Below are 26,818 nucleotides of genomic sequence, written 5' to 3'. Positions count from 1 at the left end.
CTTTCACATTTTTCCGATATATGTTTACTTATTTACTCATTTAATCTACATCATCTTTTTAAGTGGTTAGTAGTTTTTCTTTCATCTATTGTTTGCATGAACTTATTTAGACCATTCATGGATATATGAAATCGAAAAATTCTGGTTGCAGCTCTGTCAAAGGGAAGATGTAATCCTTTACTGGTTGAGACTGGATAATGTTTAGTAGACAAAAATCTGAATATATATAGTAAATTAACAGAATACCCGTCCTTCGCATAGAGAGACGTTTCATTTTGGACATAAAGAGGAATGAAGGCTGAGTTTCAATTTAAACGGCATCGGAAGTGTTACTGCTCGTTTCAGCGATCCCGAAAACTAGGTAAAATGACACTAATATCGGTCATTTTCCATCATTCCTAAATATCTCCCCTCCTTCCCCTCCCCAAAGTTGCGCCGTCAAAGTGAAATGATAAAAACTATTCCAGGGGATTGAGTATAGCCCGCTCCCCCCAGTGATTTTTAACGAATCATAGTGATTTAACGATTCATATTAGTTCATAATGAATCGGAATCGCGTTATAAAGAAAAAGTTATTATTCATTTGTTTTGTTTTTAATTCGAAACAAGCCAATTGCTGTAATTATTTATGAGTACGATAATAAATTTCTATTTAGGAAATGCGACAGTCATTTATTTTTTCGTGCTATTTTATTTATCGATTGTCATATTTAAAATAAACAAAATGGATATTGTCGAGTTAAAGAAGCCTTTTGATTTAAAACAAATCAAAAATTATAATTTTTTTACATTATCGACGCAAATTCTTCAAGATGACTGCACAACATACAGATTTTGTGCATCAACTGGATTAATTAAGTTTGAAAAGGTATGTAAAAGCTATCAAAACGAATTAAGTTTAAAAGCTCACAAGGAGAAGAGTGGACGATTTACATTACATTTCATTTATCATCGTTCGTGTTCATATTATAAGAAAATGGTATCTATTAGAAGAAATTCTTTTTTTGGAGTGTATCTAAATCTTGAAATAAAGCAGGTGTTATTGCTTGCATATTGCTTTATAGCACAAATTCATAGATATGATAATATTATTCAAGAATGTTCGTTTGTAGATAAATTATCGCATAATACTGTTAGTGACTGGCTCACATTTTGTAGAGAAGTATGCTTGGAAATTATTGTGCGATACTCGTCTGAAGTAATTGGTGGAGAAGGGTACACTGTTGAGATCGATGAAGGTTTGTTTGGAAGGAGAAAATACAACGTCGGCAGAATGAAATCGCAAACTTGGATTGTAGGTGGAATCTGTCGAGAAACAGATGAAATTTTTCTGTCTATATGTCCTAATAATAGCCGAAATGCGATTAATCTTGTCGATATTATATCAAAACACGTAAACAAAAAATCGACAGTTATTACCGATTGCTGGAAGGGATACAGCTCCCTCAGTAAAGAAGGTTGGCAACATCTTACAGTCAATCATTCTATGAATTTAGTAGATCCTAGCACTGGAGCATACACACAAAATATAGAGAATTTATGGTTTCAGCTGAAAAGAAGTCTTCCCTCTACTTATAAAAGCGACAATCTCATGTTGCATTTCAGCTGTTATTTGTGGAGGAGAAAATTTTGCAAACATATCGGTATTAGTGATCAGTTTTTGCTTTTCCTGCAACATGCCGGAGAGATTTATTCTGGAAATGATTAACTACTGGAAGATTTTTTTGTCAGATAAAGTTTCATGTACGGTAGCTTATTTAACATATATGTGATGTCTGCGTTTACTTTATGAAAAAAGTTTGCATGCATATTTTTTGGTTTCATTTCTTCATAGAATAAATTAATGAAAGTATTAGCATTTGAGTTAAATATTGTTAGGTTAGGTAAATATTGATTTGTTGATTTTAGATATAGCAATAGCTATTAGCTTAAAGTAAGTTTAAGGTTAGATAATGCTTTCTTTGATCACATTAGAATAGTTAACTAGTTTTCATAACATTTGCAAAAATTTGCTAAAATCATCTTAAAAATGCACTCATTGCACTATTCAGTAAGTTTTGCTTACAGGTATTTTTATATATGTAGGTATATTAAAACTGATTATTTTTGCAGTTCAATTGTTACCGGAACTGGAATAGTCACAGATCGGAACAGGCACTGTATATCAATTCATTGGGAATTCGACAAAAATCACAGTGAAATGATATATAGTACCTGTTCCGACCTGTGACTCTTCCAGTTCCGGTGACAAAGAACTGGGGGGAGCGGGCTATACACAAGCCATTCCAGGTCCGAACCTCGTTTATGTTGAAAATTTTATTGAGATAGTCGGCTGGTTCAAGATTTATTAAGTAACAAAGATAGTCCCTATTGTTACTACTTAAATTAGGTTACGTTACGTTCCGAAAATATACTATTTCAAATTAGACTTCTGAAATTACTCTAATATCATTAATTCATACAACAGTTGCACACGCCTTCATACGTATCACTATTACCATTTACAATTAACAGTATTTCCAATCATAGCTATTTATTCCATACTCTTTACATATAATTCCTTGCATCAACTTACGACTGTAACTATATCGTTCTTTCTGACACTTGAGATACTCAATTCTTCCACTAAACATTCAACTTACAATATCATCTTATATCACAACTTAGTAACCATTTAACTAAAAACATTCTTCACTTAAAATCAATAATTATTCATTTGTCCTTTTAACAAATAAATTCAGTGGCACTCTAAACAAGGCCTTTCTTGCCACTATACAAGTTTGATCCTTTTATTGTTCATTTCTTGCGCCTACACCTTTCATTTATATATATTAGACTAGATAAATAAGTATAAGAATATACTAACCAGCCTCATTATTCTTCTTTTTTAGTAAGTTTTTCAGGCGGCACATTTTGATTTTTTTTTTAAAGACTACAGCGATAAACAATGTGCCAAAAAGACTATAAACATGTTTAAGAACGTAATATCCTACTCACCAGAGACGTATAAAATATACAGACAGCAAATACTGTTGTCACAGCCAAATACGTGTTGATTCCAGTTACTGAAAAGAAAATGGATAGAAAAGAAAGTAAGAAATGTTCAATAAATTATTAAGGAAGAAATAAACTCTATGAGTTAATTACTCCTGGTAATGGTGGTTCAGCCCTTTCCAATCCAATGTCAGACTTCGCCCAACAAAGTGATTTTCTTGTTCTGCTCTGATGTCGAAAGATATTTTAGATTCAAAAATGAAACTGAAATGAAATCTTAAGTTTTACGTTCCACGGTTATACCGGTTAGGCTAAAGGAGACGGTGATTATGAGAAACGAATGAAATGGTGGAGTGAACAAAGTGGGAGGAAACGGGAGAGCCAGGAGAAAACCCACGAGCACGGTGTTTGTCCACCACAAAGTCCACACGGCGCGAGCTGGGATCGAACCAAGTACCCCAAACACCGGAGGTGAACGCTCTACCACTGAGCCACCGTGCCCCCTCATTTTAGATTCACTAGCACAATTTATAACATTCTTAACCATAATTACAAATTATGGACCGGATACACATTCATTACCATCATCTTAAAATTTCACGCAAACCACAAAATGTGAGGGTTGCATTAAAACTGGAGCGACTTTTTTTTTTTTTTTTTTTTAGGGGGCTGTTAGCGAATTCTTCACATGATTCTTTTCTCTGTCTCCAAGTTCTTTCTGAAGAACGTAAGTACGACATTGCGACACCAGTTATGATATTTCGCCTTATTTATTTGACATGAGTTGGCTATCCAGGAATTAGCGTTTACACTTTTCACATTGATTACTAAATATAAAGGAACGTTACCTGTAATTAACTTTTTTCAAATTATTTTCCAGCGCTTCACATGCGATGAGATTTCCTATTGTATGGACACCGCAAATGTGCACGGGAGTCTTCTTGTCACAAACAGTATAACTCCAAATCAGTTATTTTCCGGAAATCTAATAGACTTTTGTATACCCATGAAGACTGCAGACTAAATGACAGTAAATAAAGATAAAAAGTAGATCAGAATTGTGTTTGCCGCAAGTACTTGTATGGGCAAAGTGGTTTTATTGTGACTATTGTGATCACAATGAGTCGTGAAGCTTGACCTAGATCTACCGATTTCACTACCCAATAGAACGTGATGTTGTGTTCCGGTCGTCAACTTCATCCATGAAATTTTGCCAGTTTCGTCCCTGGCGCTTTACTGAGAACACTTTCTGAGGGTACATTGTTGGATTAAGTTTCGTTATGTTTGTTTTTGTTGTTATTGTTGTTGTTTTATATTTTTGCGTTATTATTGCTGCCGTTTAATTCGAATAACTGTTACCGTTCGTGTTATATATCTTTAAGGGCTTTTTTTTATCTCTCTTTCCCCATATCTTTAAAGTTTGGCAACATTGTTGGTGCACCTCTGATGTTTGAAGGTTCCATGCGGGTGACATCCAGAAGTCCTAAAGTGCAGAAGTCCTAAAATGCAGAAGTCCTAAAAATATGGGCACTAGACCTAAATTTTAGGACTTCTGCACTTTAGGACTTCTGCATTTTAGGACTTCTGCACTTTAGGACTTCTGCATTTTAGGACTTCTGCACTTTAGGACTTCTGCATTTTAGGACTTCTGCACTTTAGGACTTCTGCACTTTAGGACTTCTGCACTTTAGGACTTCTGCCGTTTAGGACTTCTGCCATTTAGGACTTGTGCCTTTATCATTCACTTGCTTTAGTTCTGAAATTCGCCACCACCACACGAAATTGGGACGATGCAGCAACTAGTTGGCAATAATGTTACGAACGTATCTAATTCCAACAGTAACAGCTATATTTGTACTACTAAGATCGTTATTATCACTATCTGTTCTGCACTTATACACGAATTACATAATACAACCTATTTCATTCTAAGAATTAATTACATAATTTGTTAAGAAATTCGTTTCTTTCGAATGGAGATACGAGAATCCCAAGACAAATTCCTAAAACAAGAATAAATAAATAAATAAATAAATAAATAAATAAATAAATAAATAATAAAAAATGTTTAAAAAGAATATTTTACCAGACTTCTGAAACCAAGCAAACATTCAGAATTGCAATATATACTGTGCGGAGCGTATTTTATTAAGAGTAGGACAAAAATCCACCAAAGTTTACTTAATTAGGACAAAAGCACACTAGACATTTCACGAGTGAACATTAAATACCAACTGTATACATAAAGAACGCAGTAAATTTAAAATTGAGCAAAGAACATTTATTATGCAATACAGTGGGTGACATTAATAAGTCTTAAATGGCACAAGTCCTAAAAATATAGGCATTAGACCTAAATTTTAGGTCCTGTGCCATTTTTGCAGAAATTACTACATAGTCATTTAGGGGTGTAGCCTGCAAATTTTTCTAGGGGAGCATGATTTTTATATATTAAAAGCAAATCAAAAGTTTATTTCCAGATTACGAAAGCTTCAATAAGACAATAAATTTATACATATTACACATGTACACAAATACATAATATTATTATATTTCCAGTTAGTTCCTTTTTGAAACCTGGACCTTGACAGAGCGTAAATTTAAAATCACAGCTTGTGGGAAATGTACGAATCAGGTAGTTATAAGAAATCGGAAACTGTTCATGGAAATCCATTTGTTTGACTGTATTTATCTTCTGTACTCTTATATAAAAGAGTAAAGATGAGTGATTTTTTGGGCATACTACTACAAGTAGAGTCGTTAAATTTTAATTATAAAATATAATTTTCTTATGAAAGCAGGACATAAGAAAGAATTTTTGGAAATAAGTATCGTAAAACGGGTGGGGCAAGATTTTTTTAAAGGGTAGTGTATCTCGCAAGTTTCTGAAGCTAGTAAAATGAAACTTGGCATATAATCTTTCCTGTTAAAAAAAAACTGAAAATTGAACACATAAAAAGGAAAGAGCAAAGGGAGCACTTTTTTAATGTTCGAATTCCCCATTACTTACTCAGAAAATATGTAAATAAATTAAGGAAGGATTTGTTTAAGCTAGATGCGTGAAACTCGGTATTTGAACTTTTAACTAAAAGTAATAAAATACTATATGTTTCAGTTTCTTGAAAATTACACTTCTAAGGGGAAGGAGGGTCAATTTCTATAATATTAAAATATCCCACTGCTTATAAGATTTGGGCAGAAAACTCTTTTCCTTTAGGCCTCGGTTATTCCAGTTAAGCAAATGAGAGTACAAAGTGGCTAATTAATTAGGTTCTTTTAATTATTTTAACATGTTGACGTAGTTTAATTCTTTTAAAACTGTATTCTTTCACATTATATTATAAACATCCTTCATTTGCTGTAATTATTAAACACGTTTAAGAACAAAAGAGTAACTCATAATAGAAACAATTTCTGCAGGAACAACTGGTAGGATTCAGCCTCTTGTTGTGTTCTTTAGGCCGTTAAAAATTTTCTTGAGACATTTTTCTGACACTGTCCTTCTCTACAACTATAACATGAATTTACATCTTCGTAATAATATAATTAAGATCTCATCACTGATTCATAATCAGTTTTCTTTTCCTAGATTTGCTAATCTTATTGGGTATGCATGATATAAAAGCGGTTATTGGAAGAAAAACCATCTGTGTTTGAAAATTTTCTTTCAAAGATTGTGCAGCATTTTGCGATTTGTGCACAGTTATTGCCGTAATAAGGTGTGTGTGGTGTACACAATGTTTATGCATCACACACTTTTTTACTATATATCATTACCGTAAAACGTTTTCCCAATCAATTAATAATTATAACATTTGAGGATATAAGAAGTTCTGACATAGAGTGAAGCGAGGGGACTCACTATAAATAAGTAACCCTTGCCAATTACAGAAACATTTAATTTTTATTTTATTTATTAATTTATATATTCTACTTCGTGAATTTATTTCTCCCTAACGAATAATTTTCATTTTGAAGAGTGGACGTTTCGGTGTAAACATTAGAACTTTTACACCGAACCAGCCTGACCTTAACCGGCGAACGTCCTTACACCGAGCAATCCGTACACCGAAACGCCCTGCACCAAAACGTCCTACACCGAAACAGCCGTATCCCAGGAGTAGTTAATTACGAATATGACAATTATTTGCTACAGAAAGACTTCTGTACAAGAAATATATGTGTAAAAATAATTTACTTCAAAACAACACAAGGAAAGCAAAATTTATGACGTACATAACTAAAACACAATATTATGTTACTAATATGAAGTCAATGGTGTGGAAATAGAGAAAAACAGATATTATGAAAGATCTGGGAATCACATTTGGTAGAAAGTTAAAATTTTGTCAACATAGAAATATATCATGGAAAGAGTAAGAAAGGACAATAGGCTTCATTTATTTATTTATTTATTTATTTATTTATTTATTTATTTATTTATTTATTATTTCAGAACGATAGAATATGTATTTATACAAATAACTTGTAAGAACTAAGGCTCTGTAATATGAAACAGTATATCTAAAACTTGACTAACAGATTGACAGTATTCTTCTTACGGACGCGATGGTAGCGCCACAAAAAATTTTTAGGACTTCTGCACTTTAGGACTTCTGCCTCGCTATGATTTTTAGGACTTCTGCCTTTTAGGACTTCTGCATTTTAGGACTTCTGCATTTTAGGACTTCTGCATTTTAGGACTTCTGCACTTTAGGACTTCTGCATTTTAGGACCTCTGCACTTTAGGACTTCTGCACTTTAGGACTTCTGCCATTTAGGACTTGTGCCGCGAAATAATTTTTAGGACTTGTGCATTTTAGGTCTAATGCCATTTAGGACTTCTGCATTTTAGGACTTCTGCCATTTAGGACTTCTGCCGCGTCCCCTTCCATGCTACTGTGTGTTCAGATGGCTCCACGAATCATACGAAATCTTCCGATGCGAAACAAACCAATTCTATGATTGGTGTAGAGCTCAAGCCTCACGCGTCGTTGCGGTCACTATACGTGATCACCAAACGTGATCTTCCACAAATTTCTTATTAGATACTGTACCACATGTGTTAAACTTACATCCTCTTGGATTAAGTTAAATATCTTTAAGGCCATGTAAGATAGTAGGCCTACTAGCTAACAATAAACACCTGATACAAGACCAATCTGATATTCATCAACTCATTTAGAACTAAATGGCGATCTGATAACCGTCTCTGGTTCCAGTGAAAAAAAAAAATCGGATATTCTTTTTCTGTCTCTCATATACGTCCTTGAAATGTTTCTTTTTTTTTTTTTACCTTGTAAACTAATTAAAAATACAAAACTATTCTCAGCGATAGGTTCTTCTCACCGAAAGTATATTATGCACAAATGCAGCGGTAAAGGGAATTTGAGGCATACCAAAGTTTTCACGCGACAGCTATTTTGATTTTAAGGAAACAGGCCAAGAAAGGTAGACCTCCGCTTGTTTGCGATACTTTCTGAAGGGGTGACATCCAGAAGTCCTAAAGTGCAGAAGTCCTAAAATGCAGAAGTCCTAAAAATATGGGCACTAGACCTAAATTTTAGGACTTCTGCACTTTAGGACTTCTGCACTTTAGGACTTCTGCATTTTAGGACTTCTGCACTTTAGGACTTCTGCACTTTAGGACTTCTGCACTTTAGGACTTCTGCCTTTTAGGACTTCTGCCGTTTAGGACTTCTGCCGCGATATGATTTTTAGGACTTGTGCCTTTTAGGACTTCTGCCATTTAGGACTTGTGCCTTTATCATTCACTTGCTTTAGTTCTGAAATTCGCCACCACCACACGAAATTGGGACGATGCAGCAACTAGTTGGCAATAATGTTACGAACGTATCTAATTCCAACAGTAACAGCTATATTTGCACTACTAAGATCGTTATTATCACTATCTGTTCTGCACTTATACACGAATTACATAATACAACCTATTTCATTCTAAGAATTAATTACATAATTTGTTAAGAAATTCGTTTCTTTCGAATGGAGATACGAGAATCCCAAGACAAATTCCTAAAACAAAAATAAATAAATAAATAAATAAAAAATGTTTAAAAAGCATATTTTACCAGACTTCTGAAACCAAGCAAACATTCAGAATTGCAATATATACTGTGCGGAGCGTATTTTATTAAGAGTAGGACAAAAATCCATCAAAGTTTACTTAATTAGGACAAAAGCTCACTAGACATTTCACGAGTGAACATTAAATACCAACTGTATACATAAAGAACGCAGTAAATTTAAAATTGAGCAAAGAACATTTATTATGCAATACAGTGGGTGACATTAATAAGTCTTGAACGTGTAGTGTAATTGTTTAAACCACCAATATAGGATTCTTCGTTTGTTTACTGTAGACTTGAAGTGGTGATATCACCGTTGAACAGCAGATGGCATTAGTAGAGGGGAAAGAGTTCTGAAAGTGGTATTCAGCTTAGACAGCTGTTGTGATTTCGAACACCAAGTTACAATTTGAAGTATTGTGTCGTAAGCGGTTACGACATTCAAAGCCTTCAACAGTTCGTATGGGTCAGTTAGAAGTGATCTTGACGTGTTTTGTGTATTAATCTTTTATTCTATGAAGTCCTGTAATCGCGGCATAATTTGAAAAGCCAGGGACCTTTCTTCCCGTAAAGTGGAAGTTGTCAAAACACTTCTGGTGAAAGGGAGATATACACGACAAATTACTATTAGAGTTGGGGTAGGGCAAAAATTTGTGAGTAAAATCTCCGTTGCGATGAGCAAGAAGCAAATGTGTCAGGAAAATAGGCTTTGGAACAGTGGGTGAGATCCAAAGCTATTGCTAAGAGGTATCAAAAACCTAAAAAAGATTGGCTCTGAGAAAAAGAAACGCAACTTCTAGAGACTTAAACATTTAAATGGCTGAGTATGGTGTAGACATTTCGCCTGATAATGTTCGAAGGGTTCTTTGTGTTAAGGGAATAAAAGCACTCAGGCCAAGAAAGAAAGCAAAAATTACTCCAATCATTACAAAGAAGCGCCTCGAATGGGCACGTGGCAAAGAACATTGGACTCTGACGATTGGAGAATAGTGATGAATCATATCTTCGTGTCTGATGAATGTTACAATATGTGCAACTAGTGTTGCAAAGGTCTAGAGAAAACAAAAAGGAAATTTTGGGTAAAAAAACAATTTTTTACCGTTTTTCCCGAACCTGAAAAAAACGAAAAGATTGGGAAAAATTGAAATATTCGAATGTTTCACACATTATGCTTTTAAAATGAAAACTACACTATTTTATATTTACTGCTTTACAGTTAAGATCATTGAGTAGTTATGTTTCTTGTATTAGAATAGGAAAATTTAATGGCAATAAATATATTTACACCATTCCTTTAAAGTTAGCACCGTGATAGAATGGAGTTATGGCTACAAAAAATTCTGAAATATAATCGAAGTTAGATTAAATAATATAGACGCATTTAAATTATCTTAAGTAATCTTATAAAGTTACCGTTTCATAGCAGGGAAGTGTTAAAATAACAGGGCCAGAATCATTTTAGTTAATACCAGTATGTTAAAATCAAATATCTATTTTATGGATACACGTATCTTCCTTGTGCTGTGTAAATTTTTGTAAATTTTGAACCCAGTGGAAAAAATCTTTTGTTCGGAAATATTGGCAAAACCCGGATAATGTAATTTAAAAACTATTTATTCGCCTGATGCTAATCTTATTTGCTGTAACGTGTTTGCAGCATCTATAAATACAACGTATTTTGCTAGCAGGAAAAATAGTTAAAGCAACATCTTTTAATTTTACATTTTAGTTTTCTGATAAAAAATACCTCTTTATTATTTGTATACTTTTCGAAGAACTCAAAAAGAGAAACGATTTTCTTTACATATACACACACACACCGCATAAGTGCGTAAATTTGAGCAGCGACAAATATATTAAAGAATATAACATGTGAAACTTCCGTTCGTTATTCTTAAAGACTAGCAGATTACCCGTTCTTCATACGGGAAGAATAGTTTCATTTTCGGTATAAGGAGCGTCAACACTGTCACCAGTGAACTTAGGGACCCCAAAACTATGAGTTTGACACTAGTATCAGTCATTTTCACTTACTATTACATGTCATCCTCTCCCTTTAGGAGTAATAATGGGGGCTGAATTTGGATTTAAACGGCATCGGAAGTGTCACTGTTCATCTCAGCCACCCAGAAAAGTATGGATTCGACACTGATATCGACAATTTTCGACCATTTTTATATACCCACATCTTCTCCCACCACAAATTGCGGTGCTGAATTTGGATTTAAATGTCATCGGAAGTGTCACTGTTCATCTCAGGACCCCAAAAACCATGAATTCAACACTAGTATAGATCATTTTGGATCATATATATATCCGCCTCCAAGTTGCGGGGATGCATTTGGATTTAAAGTGCATCGGAAGTGTTACTGTTCATTTCACCGACTCTAAAAACTATGGATTCGACACTAATATCGGGCATTTTCGATCATTTTTATATATCTCTCCGCCTCCAAGTTGCGGAGATGAATTTGGATGTAAACGTCATCGGAAGTGTTACTGTTCATCAAAGCAACCCCAAAAACGATGTATTCGACTATAATATCGGTCACACACACACACACACACACACACACACACACACACACACACACACATATATATATATATATATATATATATATATATATATATATATATATATATATATATATATATAGTATTTCATATATATATACCCCTCTCCTCTGTCCCCAGGTCACGGCGCTTAATTTGGGTTTAAACGGCATTAGAAGTGTCACTGCTCATCTCAGCAATCCCAAAAACTATAGATTCAACACTAATATCAGTCATTTTTGATCATTTTTTTATATATCACCCCCTTCCCCCTCCCTAAAGTTTCGGCGTTGAATTTGGATTTAAACTGCATCGGAAATGTTACTATTTATCTCAGTGGCCCTGAAAACTATGGATTCACACTAATATCGATTATTTTCCAACATTTTAATATACCATCCCCTCCCTCAATTTGCGGGGACAAATTAAATTTTTTTAAACAGCATCGAAAGTGTCACTGTTCACCTCAGCGACCTCGAAAACTATGGACTCACTATAATATCGATTATTTTCCAACATTTTAATATACCACCCCCTCCCTCAATTTGCGGGGACAAATTAAAATTTTTTAAATAGCATCGAAAGTGTCACTGTTCACCTCAGCGACCTCGAAAACTATGGATTCACACTAATATCAATTATTTTGCATCATTTTTATATACCTCCCTCAATTTGCGGGAGTAAATTTGAATTTAAACGGCATCGAAAGTGTAACTGTTCACCTCAGCGACCCCAAAAACTATGGATTCGACACTTATAGCGGTCATTTTCGATCATTTTATACATCTTCCTCTCCTTCCTCCAAGTTGCAGTGCTGAATTAGAATTTAAGCTTCATCGGAGATGTCAGTGTTCATCTCAGCAACCCCGAAAACTATGGGTTCGACACTAAGATCGATAATTTTTAATATATATCCGCACTTCCTTCCTCCAAGTTGCACCTTCAAAGTGAAATGGTAAAACCATCTCAGGCCCGAACCTCATCTATGTTGAAAGTTTTTGTCGAGATCAGTCTGGTGGTTCAAGTGTTGTTAAGTTACAAATATAGTTACTTTCATTTTATATATATATATATATATATATATATATATATATATATATATATATATATATATATATATATATATATATATATATAGAGAGAGAGAGAGAGAGAGAGAGAGAGAGAGTTACATTCTTTCATTTCCAGTCTAGTTAGTTACATTTTAGTATACTTTCATTTACATATATGTTTATAAAAAACTCAGCTATTGCTTCTGCACTATTTCAATGGTTCGTACTTTAAGACATCCCTTCCTCAACCATGGTTGCAGAATTGATTAAACGTAATGTTCTTGTATTAAATAAATGTATTTTAAATATATATTTCTCATTAATTTCAATTAAGTTGCTTTTCAAAGATCCTCTAAAATTTCAGTGAGGCAATATGGGCTATAAGCCATTAACTTCTATGGCCACCCTGCTACAAACTACAGACTTAAATATTCGATAAAGCATTTCAGTACTAAGTAGTTGCCACAATACCAATATGAACGTATTTAATTCCAACGGTAACAACTATGTTAGTAACACTAAAATTATTATTAATAATGATAACGAGTAAGAGTTTAGGATATTTCGGTGTAGGACGTTTCGGTGTAGGATGTTTTGCTGTAGGATGTTTCGGTGTAGGACTTTTCGGTGTACGTACGCTACGGTGTAAGGACGGTTTGGTGTAAGGACACTTGCTGTAAAGGACGTTTCGGTGTATAGCCTAATATTTGATTGCATTAATCATATGCTTGTAATGAACAGGCATGAAGTGTCATAGTGTAGCCACTCTGGAATAGTGCAAACTGATTAACATTGTTATTGAGTCTCATTGTTATTGAGACAGGATGATAATACAACACCAATCCATTCGCAACAATAATTTCTATTCAGAGATGTCCATAGGCGAGTTTTATAGAATAATAATCAAATTTACTGCAAAATATTCAGCATTATTTCTAAATTGAAATAAATACATTGTACAAAGTTCCTGAGACACAGTAATAATATATACAAACTGAATAATACCTCAAAGGAATTTTTGGTGTGGGAGACCCGGGTTCGATTTCCGGTGAGAGCTCATGTGGTTCGGATTCCACGTTAATCAGTATGTGGACGTCTCATATAGCCTCACTCCTGAACGGGACGTTAAACTCAGAATCAACTCATCTCAACTCAAAGGAATTTTGTTGAAAAAAATATAATTACATAGAATCACTCAACTAAGAATCTAAAATTGTACACAATTCCTTTTAAGACTGTAATCACATCGTCAGATTTGTAATTTTCACAAACGTTGTTCAGTCTCTTCGTAACACCGGCGTATTTTTTCTTTGTTCTGACTTCATATCCGCCAATTAACTTTTTTTTTTTTTCATTTGAACAGCACTAACAAGGAGACTTATGGAAGTGTAATTTACTGATTTGAATGAAACTTCGCATACTTGTAGAATATCAAAAAATAATCGTCACTTTTTTTAAATTTATTTTTGGCAATGGTGCGGGTTTAAGGGTAGAAACCACTCTTTGAACGTTAGAGGTGGCCTCCAAGCATAAACAGAAAGCAATCATTAAGATAGAAGATTAAATGATACGACCAGCTTACTGTCAAGGAGGTTTTAGGACAGGTGATTCAGAACCTGACGTTGAAATTACAAAATTCAAATTGGCGGATCCAATATGATGTTTATAATTACAAAGTCTTCTGGTTTGAAATGTTCTGCATTTAGCCAAGAACAATTATAATTGGCAGGGGCTACTGAGAGAAGGTGCAGACTGATTTGAAACCCCTTTTTGTACTTATTTTAACAGGACGTTTGATTAAATCTATAGCCAAAAAGCTAGAAGCCAATGCCAATGCACTTGTCGCGAATGTGAAGCAACACATATTGGAAAATTAAATATTTATAACTCTGATCAATAGGTTTAATTTTTAAATGCAGACGGGACGTACTCTAGTGTTTACAGGGACACAAACAGTAGAAAGGGTGGTACAGTCAGTAAATTCTATGACTCGTAGCTACATCATACAGCCTTCAATTTCTGCAAATAGGTTTTGTTATCACCACTTTTAATTGTTTTGTAGGAAAACAATGGAACATTTGGTCTTATAGTCCAACACAACCTCTTTAAATTTGAAGATATCCTTGTGAAAGCATCAAATCCGGAAAAATTAACATCAAGTCTTGTGAGATCATGGTTCCAAGAGATTTTTCTTCAAGCGTCTAATGCAAAGTCCATTTTGTTATTAGTTTCGTGGAGTGGTCACAATTCAACTTTGACCTATTTTAAGAACAAAAGAGTAACTCATAATAGAAACAATTTCTGCAGTACCAACTGGTAGGATTCAGCCTCTTGTTGTGTTCTTTAGGCCGTTAAAAATTTTCTTGAGACATTTTTCTGACACTGTCCTTCTCTACAACTATAACATGAATTTACATCTCCGTAATAATATAATTAAGATCTCATCACTGATTCATAATCAGTTTTCTTTTCCTAGATTTGCTAATCTTATTGGGTATGCATGATATAAAAGCGGTTATTGGAAGAAAAACCATCTGTGTTTGAAAATTTTCTTTCAAAGATTGTGCAGCATTTTGCGATTTGTGCACAGTTATTGCCGTAATAAGGTGTGTGTGGTGTACACAATGTTTATGCATCACACACTTTTTTACTATATATCATTACCGTAAAACGTTTTCCCAATCAATTAATAATTATAACATTTGAGGATATAAGAAGTTCTGACATAGAGTGAAGCGAGGGGACTCACTATAAATAAGTAACCCTTGCCAATTACAGAAACATTTAATTTTTATTTTATTTATTAATTTATATATTCTACTTCGTGAATTTATTTCTCCCTAACGAATAATTTTCATTTTGAAGAGTGGACGTTTCGGTGTAAACATGAGAACTTTTACACCGAACCAGCCTCACACCTAAACGTCCTTACACCGAGCAATCCGTACACCGAAACACCCTGCACCAAAACGTCCTGCACCGAAACAGCCGTATCCCAGGAGTAGTTAATTACGAATATGACAATTATTTGCTACAGAAAGACTTCTGTACAAGAAATATATGTGTAAAAATAATTTACTTCAAAACAACACAAGGAAAGCAAAATTTATGACGTACATAACTAAAACACAATATTATGTTACTAATATGAAGTCAATTGTGTGGAAATAGAGAAAAACAGACATTATGAAAGATCTGGGAATCACATTTGGTAGAAAGTTAAAATTTTGTCAACATAGAAATATATCATGGAAAGAGTAAGAAAGGACAATAGGCTTCATTTATTTATTTATTATTTCAGAACGATATAATATGTATTTATACAAATAACTTGTAAGAGCTAAGGCTCTGTAATATGAAACAGTATATCTAAAACTTGACTAACAGATTGACAGTATTCTTCTTACGGACGCGATGGTAGCGCCACAAGAGATTTTTAGGACTTCTGCACTTTAGGACTTCTGCACATTAGGACTTCTGCACTTTAGGACTTCTGCACTTTAGGACTTCTGCCTCGGTATGATTTTTAGGACTTCTGCCTTTTAGGACTTCTGCATTTTAGGACTTCTGCACTTTAGGACTTCTGCATTTTAGGACTTCTGCACTTTAGGACTTCTGCACTTTAGGACTTCTGCCATTTAGGACTTGTGCCGCGAAATAATTTTTAGGACTTGTGCATTTTAGGTCTAATGCCGTTTAGGACTTCTGCATTTTAGGACTTCTGCCATTTAGGACTTCTGCCGCGTCCCCTTCTGAAGACCATATGTCCGTATCTAACAGTATGTCAAATTACCAAAACTTGTCACTAAGTGTTCAATTCATTGGAATTTCCTCTCCACTAGAAAGTAGTGGAGAGAAGCTGTACAAATAATGAGGACAATAAAACGTAGATTTTTTAAGACAATGAGGCGTATAAATTATGTAACCTAAATAATACAAGAATAAAATTAAATATATTTCTATACTAGTCACTTGAGATTATTAGTAAAGTAACATTTTATAGTAGCACATGGCGTAATAATTGCACAACATAGTTATCATTTAGATAAATAAGAGAGCACGCTAGGTTGTTCTAGCAATGTGGACACGCGCCTTATCCTGCTAAAAGATAGGGTCTAGGAAAATGAGCATATAAGGTCACGAAGGTACGACGCACTTATCATACTCCTTTTGCATAAAGCGATATACAGTATGTGGCTTATCACCCACTTCCCATGCCAGAATCCCATGAATGGGTTACTTCAACGTCCGTGGATGCGAACACTGCCGTATGTTCAAGGCAGAAACGGTTCTCATCGATGAATATCACCGTTCTCCAATGTAGTCGCCTCGCCACTGCAGTCTCTCCAAACGAGAACGTTCCCTCGGCGATCAGTAATTGTCAGGGATAGTCGTGCAAAAATAACGCAGACCTGATTGTAACAATTGATTGTTTAGTGTTCGTTTTTCACGTAGGATCTGATTAAACTGGCGGTTACCTCCCTGTCAGTGAGAGCTATGGATGTGCACAAAACGTGTGCTGAGGCTGTTCCGCTTATCAAACATTTTTGGTTTCTATTGGAAGGGCTCTGCCTCATCTAATGGCACCTCTAGTGAGGGCGGCCAAAATTCTTTGTAGGTACTTCCAGTGTGTCGTAGGGAAACTCGAGAGCACGCCTCTTGTTGGAACTCTTTGCACCTTAACGTGTATACCACCGATGGACTACTGATACGTCATGACCGACGTGAGATGCGATCCTGCGGAACGACTACCGATTTCTTCCGGTTTCATTTCCTCAACCATTAAAATGTGGATTTTTTCTCCGGTTTATTCCTGTTTCACGGAACGTGTACGGTTACCCAATTATCGCACACTAGGGCAGTTGTCCATCTTCAGTTTATGTTTATCCTTTCCAGCATCATTAATTCAAACATGTTTAGTTTAATACATCTTTCGAAGAAGTGTAGTTTTATTTGATTCTCGCATCTCTGCCTGTCAGAGACAGCTCAAATAGCCTGCAGGAAGTTATCACCTCTTTCCTTCCTCGAATTATTAGTTAATAATGCAGTAGCTGTTCTACTTAGTTTCGTTAATGATAATCGGGTTAAGAAGAAAGATAAAAACTAAAGGAAGTGACCATAGTTTGGACAGTTTAGGAAAGAGACACTTAAGAATTTAACCCTATTTCGTCTCGTAGTACTGCAACGCTTGAAGTGACTTAATTGCATTATAGGTGCTCGGTGGTGTCATTCTGGCATTGCAAACACATACCGTGAGCCACATACAATTGATGCACAACTAGATTAGTCGTGTTACCAGATTACCCTCAAACTACTAGCACCATGCCCCCTGTAGACACACATTCTGTGATTTTGTGGCACAAATTTCATTCGAATCAAAAGATGTATAAGAGCGATTCTTAAATGCGCTTCCACAAATATATATGTAATACTTATATCATATTAAGTATGTACTTTACATACTAACCTTGACTCAGTGCTAAGGCTGGAGCGTATACTACTACTGCCATGTATAAAACCTGAAAAAAAATTATCATATTAACAAAATGTTATTATCTGATAGTTGTTATTATCTGATTTTTGCTGTTTATTCAATGTTTTTACATATTAATTCTAGTTGTAGGAAATAACACGGAAAGAAAATACCAAACACCTAATCATCCCTCTCTTAAAAACCAATTTAATATTAGAGTCGACTATCACGAGTAAAAGCCAAAGCAAAAATTTTTGTATGTGTCTAAATATCTATATATTTGTTTACGGTTATAACCAGTGGCGTATTTAGCGGGGGGCTTCCGGGCTTAAGCCCCCCCGAAATCTTACTTACTATAGTAAAGTATATGAAATATCTTGCAGAATTTTCAGATTTTCAGGCAAACTTCCCCCCCCCCCCCCGAAAGTTAGCAAACTTCCGGTTTCGTGAACCTAGAACAGCTACTACTTGCTGGCGTCTTATTTGCATAGCAGAATAGAAAAGTAAACCTTCAGGTTTTCGTCAAAAAAGTGACACAATATCATATATTTAATACAATCAGAGATGGAGTGGATCAAGATTTGTGAGTGGGTCAGTGGATCGGGGGTTAACAGGACGTGACCCACTGCGACTCACTACCTACCGTAACCACTCTGACCCACCAACCCACTACCCATTCTGCACAGTGCATTGTAGACAGCATCTTCTGTACACTGGTAAAATGAAATCTTTGAGTTTTACGTATCTCGATTATGCTGGCTAGGCTAAAGGAGACGGTGATGATGAGAAGAAAATGAAATGGTGGAATAAGGAAAGTGGAAGGAAACGGAAGAACCCCAAGGAAACCCCCCACACGGTGCTTGTTCACCACAAAGTTCACTTGACGCGAGCTGGGATTGAACCAGGTACCCCATGCACTAGATGTGAATGCTCTACCAGTGAGCGAACGCAACCTCGTACACTGGTGAATTTGTCTACGTTTTACTTTCAAGGCCTCAATTTTTTTCCTTTTTCATTTATTTTTATTTACTTATCTGAGATGAGTGTATCTAAGTCACAAAAGAACTTCAGGAACTTTTGAATATTGATATTTGTAATTGTAATAGTAGCAATAGGAGCTTATTACTTAGTTTTCGAGACTCAGTTGAATTTTACATTTTTTTTTTCTTTACGTAGGCCTACTTTACCTGGATTTAAGACTTTCAAATTTCATCCCATTTTCCACTGAAAAGTATCTGTAATTTAACAAGGAAATAATTATACCATGATAATTAAATTGAAATTCATCGTAAATATTCCTTCACTGACAACTGAATGTTGAACGGCGTTGCATCTTTGCAGAACAAACGATCTAGACCTTGAATGCAATAAGCTAGGGATTTGAAAATGAATGGTTTACAATACTGTAAGCAGTGCTTAAAGTGACATCAGATGAGGTGACGGTATGAAACAAATATGACCACTTAGAGCAGGAATTTAGACAGAACCCTAAATACCATCCCTACTCCTGACATTTTTGTACATTTTTTATGTGAAGAATATATAGAAAAAAGAGAGAAAGACATTGAAATTGAGAGAGAGAGAGAGAGGACTAATATAGTAAATGTTTTACTCCCCACTATCATCAGTCTAACAAAAATAACTATTTATAAAATGATTTTGTTTTTCTAAGATTATGTTTGAGCATATTGGTGATCTAAATTTGGAAGAACACGTATGGTACGTTTACTTAAACATCGCATTTATAAAAGTAACCAAGCAAGTTCTGTCGCTTTTTGTGGAGGTCCATGTTCAATTGGCCCTCACACCGTCAGTTGAATGTGAATGGAGATAAGGCGAAGGTCAGCTGTTGGTGCGGGTATATCCAACATACTACCTGGTTGTGGCGTGGCAGTTCAGTTACACCGTGAACTTGCGTAACGACACAGTGAACATGGGTCTTCTCAGCGCTATAACTTAGATTTTTTTCTGGGGGGAAGCAATAACACGCTCCCATAGAAAAAGCTGTTTGTCTAATTCTTGGGCCCCCTCTTTTCATCTTTCTCTTATACCTTATGGCCCCCCGGACCTGCGGGCCCTCCAGCGCAGCAAGGTCTGCGGGGTCGTTAGTTACGCCCCTGGGCCCGTTTCATACATGACAAATTAATGAAGGGGACAATACTGATAAATCTCAAAGCCATAAGAATGAATATTATTTCTAGGGTCCCTAGTAGCAATTGAGGCGAACAGTGGCCAGACATGTGAGGAACTGGGATAATAATTCAGTGTGAATGAAGAAACCATTCGGCAACACCTCCATCAACTTGGGAAGCACTACTGGTTGGGTCGATGGGTCCCACTTGATTTGAATCCGGGCCAGAAGGCAACGCGAGCAAACACCTGTGAGGAAGGAGCCATTTCTGGACAGGGTATTGACATGTGATGAGAAGTGGGTCCTGTACGAAGCTCCACGGCACCGTGAACATGGCATAGCATCCCATGATCCGGTTCCAAAGCAGCCGAAACCATAACTACACCACAAGGTCCTCCTGTTTGTTTGGTGGACTGCTTGCGGCATCGTGCATCGGGAACTGCTACCAACTGGTCAGAACATCAATGCAACTGTGTACTGTCAGCAGTTGAGCCGTATTCAAGAAAACTCAATACTCTGGAGCCAGCACTTCAGAATTGCAAAGGGATTCTCCTGTTACAGGACAACGCTAAGCCCCACTTAGCTAGGATGACCCGGGACACCATTCTACGCCTTGGATGGGAAACACTATTGCATCCGCTATAGTTCCCGGACATTGGATCGTCCGATTATCTCCTGCTCCGTTCTTTGGATAATCACCTTAGAGGACGCCAGTTTAAATCCCTAGTAGAGATGCAAAATGCACTTCATATCTTCTTCGCTTCACGGCCCACCAAGTTCTACCGCGATGGAATCCATGCCTTCCAGAACGTTGTAGAAGGTCGTCGATGCTGACGGGGACTATTTTTGATCTTCCAGCTACGTCTTAGATGACATATCAATGTTCGAAGGTGGTGGGTGAAAAAGCGATAGAACTTTCTTGGTTACCTTTATACAATAACATAGTGATCCAACGTGGCTTTTAAGTCGATTAAAACAGACTAATAAAGATATATATATATATGTCCATAACTTTTTCGCCTCGTTTTCAAGGCTTTGTAGGCACTTTCATCTCGTCTCTAGTATCTAGCATAGTTCTTTCCAATCTCATTTCTATTTTCAAAAGCTTCATCTGGTCTTGTCTCGTCTCGTGGTCAACATTCATTTTCTAATAATTGTAAACATAGAAGTCCAGACAACATGAAAAGAATAATTTTGAATTTTAAAAAAGTCAATGCCAGGGGTGGATCCATGTTAAACATTTTTGGCGGGCGATACGGTAGTTGGAATTTTTTGAAGGGGGATGTTTGGAATTGCTCGCACAAATGTTGAAAAATTCAAGAGCACAAATTCTGCCATTGAATAGGATGATATGGAACTGTTATTTCTTAGGAAGCAGCAGCAACGAAATCTTTGACAGTACAAACATATTTGTTGACTCAATGTCAACGTCATACTTATTTCTGTGTAAAATCTTTTTTTTCCTAAACGCAAATTACAATGTAAATGTTATTTTTACCAGTATGCCATACCGGCCGATTTTCTAACTTTCGGATGCATAACCGGCTCATACCGGCTCACTTTAAGCACTGACTGTAAGTCTTTCTTGGATATGCACAAAAGGGAGGAAATAAGCTATTCTATCTGCTCCATTGATATTTAATCTCTAAGGTCATTTGTTTTAAATAGCTATTAATTATATATGAATCTATAAATTTGACAAAGATAAGTTAAATAAGGGATGAATGAAAATATGTTTCACATTTCCCCCCACCAATTGTTTACATATATTGGAAAATATTTTTCGGCTTTATTAGAAATGGTTTTGTATTTTAATCATATAATTTTACTGCTTACATCTTCTTGTATCATTAAATGTCGCTTTTCTTTCTCAAAATCCATTTTCACTTTTTAAAAATAAATTAAACATTGCTTTAACTAAGTTCGAATAATTATCACACATTTAAATTATAGCCTATATGTAATAGGGGCCGCCATGGCTCAGTAGTAGAGCGTTTACATCTGGTGCATGGGGCCCTTGGTTCTATCCCAGTTTGCACTAAGTGAGATTTGTAGTGGACAAACCGCGTGCGTGTGTTTGGTTGGGTTCTCCCGTTTTCCCCCACTTTCTTCTTTTTCATCATTTCATTCATTTCTCATTATCACCGTCTTCTTTAACCTAGCCGGCATAACCGTGGGATGTATAACAAAGATTTCATTTATATATTAGATAAAATTTAATTTTCAGGGCGTAAAGGACTCTTAAACAGATTACAAAAAGAAACCAGTTTGTTTATGTAATCAAACTATTAAAACTGCAGTTTACTTAAAAGAAATAATAAACACCATGCGAATCAATTGACTTTAAAAAAACAGATGGCGCAAACGTACTGTTAGTTCATGTATAACAGGAGGAGTGTAACTGGCTACCAAACAATATATGAGACTCGATACTTGACTTTCAACTTTATTATTATTATTATTATTATTATTATTATTATTATTATTATTATTATTATTATTATTATTATTATTATTATTACTTTTTAGTTCCTAAGCCAGTTAAGGCTTAGTACAGTACCAAATTTTAGAAAATGCATTTCTTGGACTTCGTTGGTATCTTAATGATGTTAACATTCGAATAATTAATTATTCGATTACTCGAACAAAAATTATTCGATAATTCGAATAAAAATCGTTATTCGAATATCCAATTCTAATATTTGAAGAAAACATATTGGGCCACATGCAGAGTCCTTCTGACGTGTGATTAGTGCCATACTAAAGCGTTCGACTTAAATATGCTTCCTGCAGAAGTCGGCCGTTTAGCATGACGCTAATCATTTGTCAAAACGACTCTGCATAATGCGGATAATTGTAACAGACTAGTCACATCTAATTGGCCTATATACGTACCAATACACATGAAACAAAAAAGTAGGCCTATACGAAAAAAAAAAAAAAGAAAGTTTCGGAAAATAAATGCAAATGTAAAATTTATGTTACACATATTAAGTGGGGAGGTGGATGGGCACGATAAGGAAAGTGAAAATGCCCCCAAGTTTGTTTATTATTTTGGGTCACGGTAGATTAGAAATTCTCTATTATAATATTTAAAACAAGAGAAAATTCGTTTGATACTAAAACTTCAACGTAGCACAAAAGATGGCAGCAGATTCGCGAGTGCAATAACACAACGATTATTTGGTATTCGTTCTAATAAGCTTCCTCAAATTTATTAGCTATTAGTCTTCTAATATTTCTAAAATAAAAAGTCAAGACAATGTTTCTTTGTTGTCCATACTTTTACAATACACATTTTCAATAACTAAAGCCCACAGTAAGTTCAAGTAGAATGATGCTACATTAACGAAATAATGGCTGCGTACACTAATTTCAATTTTTAACTCTTCTCTAAAATTTTGTCTAGAAAGGACTGTAGGGATTACCTTAGTCCACATTATTAATAAAACTATATTTTATCTGTAGGGTGTGCTTCACCACTATTTATTAGTGAAATATGGGAAGTGTAAGCAATAGCTGCGAAACACGCAAAAACATGTTGTCCAATTTAACGTTTTTTCTTGGCGAAAAAGTAAACATAACCAGTAAAATCAGAAACTACGAAAATTGACGTACTTATATGAAAAGAAACACCTGTCCCTCTATCCATGCTTAATTAAAAACTACAGCAGGGACGGATCTAGAAGGTAAAAGCTGGGGGGCAACCAGAACACAGACTATGATAGATAGGCTATATCATGAGATTGCTATAAAATTTCAAAATTAAGTTATATATAAATATTAAGATTCAATTATTTTTGTCACCCAATAACTGAGGGGGGCCTAGGCCCCAGGATAGATCCGCCTCTGGAGAGAGAATAAAAGAAAGTGACTCTATTCTCTAGTAGACGTTTTGCTATTTCATTACAGTGTTGCCAACAAGTTGATACAAAATGTCGCAAAAAATATTCGTGGAATTTCGTCTCTCTCTCTCTCTCTCTCTCTCTCGAATATATATATATCGGGTGTTTTAAAAATGGCGCCCGCTATCCACAGACCGTTATTCTACACGTCAGCATTATTGAGCGCTGAACAACACTTTTTACTCACTACGTGGACAATAAGCGTAAACAGGTTGGTGGACTGCCACACCGTCACATGCATCTGTGCCTGTTCCATAAATTTGGAGTCACCCAACCCACACAGAAATCCCATATGTCGACGTTTCCCTACCTTTTTTTTTTACGACAACAAAAGGCGAAGATAAGCATGTATTTTTTTTTTTTAAGTGGCATCCACAAAGGTTATAACTTACAACGAAAAAGCGGGGTTGTTGTCATTAGAAATCGTTTTCAGCCGTGGCTGGTGTTCCTATTACATCAAAAAAGTTAAGTCAACTTTAAAACATCAAAATACCTTTTCTTCAACATTGTGTCACTGTCTGCTGGTATCCCATAACGGATTGTCTAGATAATTAAACAGAGCTTCGATAGCCCGCCACATACGTTTGGCTGAAGATTCGTTATTATTGTGACACTGTAACGGTCTTAATTTGATAACACAGAATCTAATAGCACAAACGGGTTGACCTTATTTACTAAGGTGTACTATAAAATTTCGTCCTTATAAAAGTTATTTTACGTAAGTATCTAGTACGTATATGGGTCTAGATCCAAGATTACCTTTCAATTTTGATTGGTAATAATTACCAGGAAGTAGGTTATGCAAAAACAATATTTACCTTTACTGTCTTTGTTGTGTTTTTTCTACAAACTATACGCAAAATCGAGAAAGATTTACATAATTTGAAAAAAAAAAACTTGTTTACCAACTAACAACATTTTACGAAAATACTTTTTCAATTTTCTTTTTCAAAAATATTACGGATAAATTTCTAACAAATAGTAAGAACACAGACTCAGGTCCCTATCCAGGGGGGTCTAGGGGGCCTGGCCTCCCTAAATTTTTGCTGGCCACCTAAAGTTTTTACAGTAGGCTTGCAAAAGAACTATAATATGGTGATGAACTATCATATGGGTGGATCGCCCCCCCCTATATTCAGCCGGGCCGCCCTACATTTTTGGGCTGGCTACGGCCCTGCATAGTCTAGGTCGTAGAAATATATGTATATAAATAACGGAATGAGCTGTAAAGCATTTAGGCTACTATTTATCCAATATGTTTCGAAGAAGTCTCTATTCTTTATTTACATACCTCATATACTAATGAAGGCAAATTTTGTCTACATGCCAAATCCAGGGCCGTAACATGTGGGGGGCAGGGGGCAACTGCCCCCAGGGAAGCTGCCCGCCGTTCGAGGGGGCCCACTCTAAGACAAATTTTCTTACTCCATATAAGATATGAACATGATATTATAAATGAAGCATCAAACAATATTACATAAACAAAACAGCACACAAAAGATAAATAAAACGAAAATGAGTAAAAATGTGTACTATTAGGGGCCCAGAAATAATATTTATTCGTATGGCTTTGAAATTAGTCAATATTGTCCGTTTCATTAATTTGTCATATATGGAACGAACCCAGGGGCGTGCGGGTGGGCCCACAGGCTTCAAGGGGCCTACAAAGAGTAAGAGAAAGATGAAAAAAGGGGGCATATTTTCGAATTTTACGAAAGGCCCGAAACAACTTTTTCTAGGGGGCCCAAATATTAATGCTTGCTCCCCACAAAAAATCTAATTTACGGCACTGGCCAAATCTACTAGTAGTCAAGAGTTCTGAAAGGCTCGTAGATATGTACTGTACTATATGCGTCTGAGATTTTTAAAAAAGATCTATTAAAGGATGTAAAATGAAAGCTGGTTATATATATTTTGTTAAACATATTATAATTACCAGTTAATGTAATAAACCAAACTTACCATTTGCAGCGTGAATAAGAGAGATCCTATCAGTCGAATAACATGGTTAAACCTTACTTGAAGATACTGCAAATAAAAGAACATTTTACTTAATGTCAAGAAAGACACAGATCAAATAGTGTAAGATCTAAATTTTTGTAAACTGTACAAAAACACAAATATCATGGTTGTTACTTTTCCCAATTGAAGATAATTAGGTCTACATAATGAATACAGATAATAGTAGAAATTAATTACTTTGATCTTTCTGCCAGCAAACGCTATCCGAGTATCAGAGTCTATAGTACTTATTTTAAAACTAACCACAAATCCAATATATTTTACCGATTTTCAAGATGGTTGCTGAGTTCACTCTCACGTGTACTGTGCTGTCCTCCTTTTCCATACTACACACACATGGACTTTAATTCTACATTTCCAAGCTATTTAGGTATTTCAACACTTCTGCACACTAAGGTAAAGAAGGAATTTCAAGAAAAACAAAAGCTTCTAGTTGGAAATACCGATGCAGATCTGAAGGAAAGACTAATACTAGCAGGGCCGTGCCGTGGAAAATCAGCGCCCGGGGCGAGAGTATACGACGGTGCCCCATACATATGTTCCAAGCATTTTTTCCTATCTTTTTTCCTTTTTTCTTCTGAATTTTTCGCCCCCTTACT

At 35.4% G+C, this 26,818-nt stretch overlaps 1 protein-coding gene across 1 annotated transcript in view; it reads right to left on the bottom strand.

The window, feature by feature from the left end:
* Positions 1-26,818, bottom strand: part of LOC145671027 (sodium-coupled monocarboxylate transporter 1-like) — a 166,288-nt gene that overhangs the window by 39,902 nt on the left and 99,568 nt on the right. Inside the window, exons 4-6 of the mRNA XM_081739685.1 lie at positions 26,160-26,225; positions 18,156-18,207; positions 2,998-3,065 (exon numbers count right to left, since the gene is read on the bottom strand). Coding sequence (XP_081595811.1) covers positions 2,998-3,065; positions 18,156-18,207; positions 26,160-26,225 — 186 coding nt within the window. The remainder of the gene's footprint in view (positions 1-2,997; positions 3,066-18,155; positions 18,208-26,159; positions 26,226-26,818) is intronic.

Source organism: Thermobia domestica, chromosome 15 (genome assembly GCF_964235325.1).
Source record: "Thermobia domestica chromosome 15, izTheDome1.hap1.1, whole genome shotgun sequence".
Classification (NCBI taxonomy): Eukaryota; Metazoa; Arthropoda; class Insecta; order Zygentoma; family Lepismatidae; genus Thermobia; species Thermobia domestica.
The sequence above is the reverse complement of the archived record's forward strand: the minus strand, read 5'-3'. Positions and strand labels throughout refer to the sequence as shown.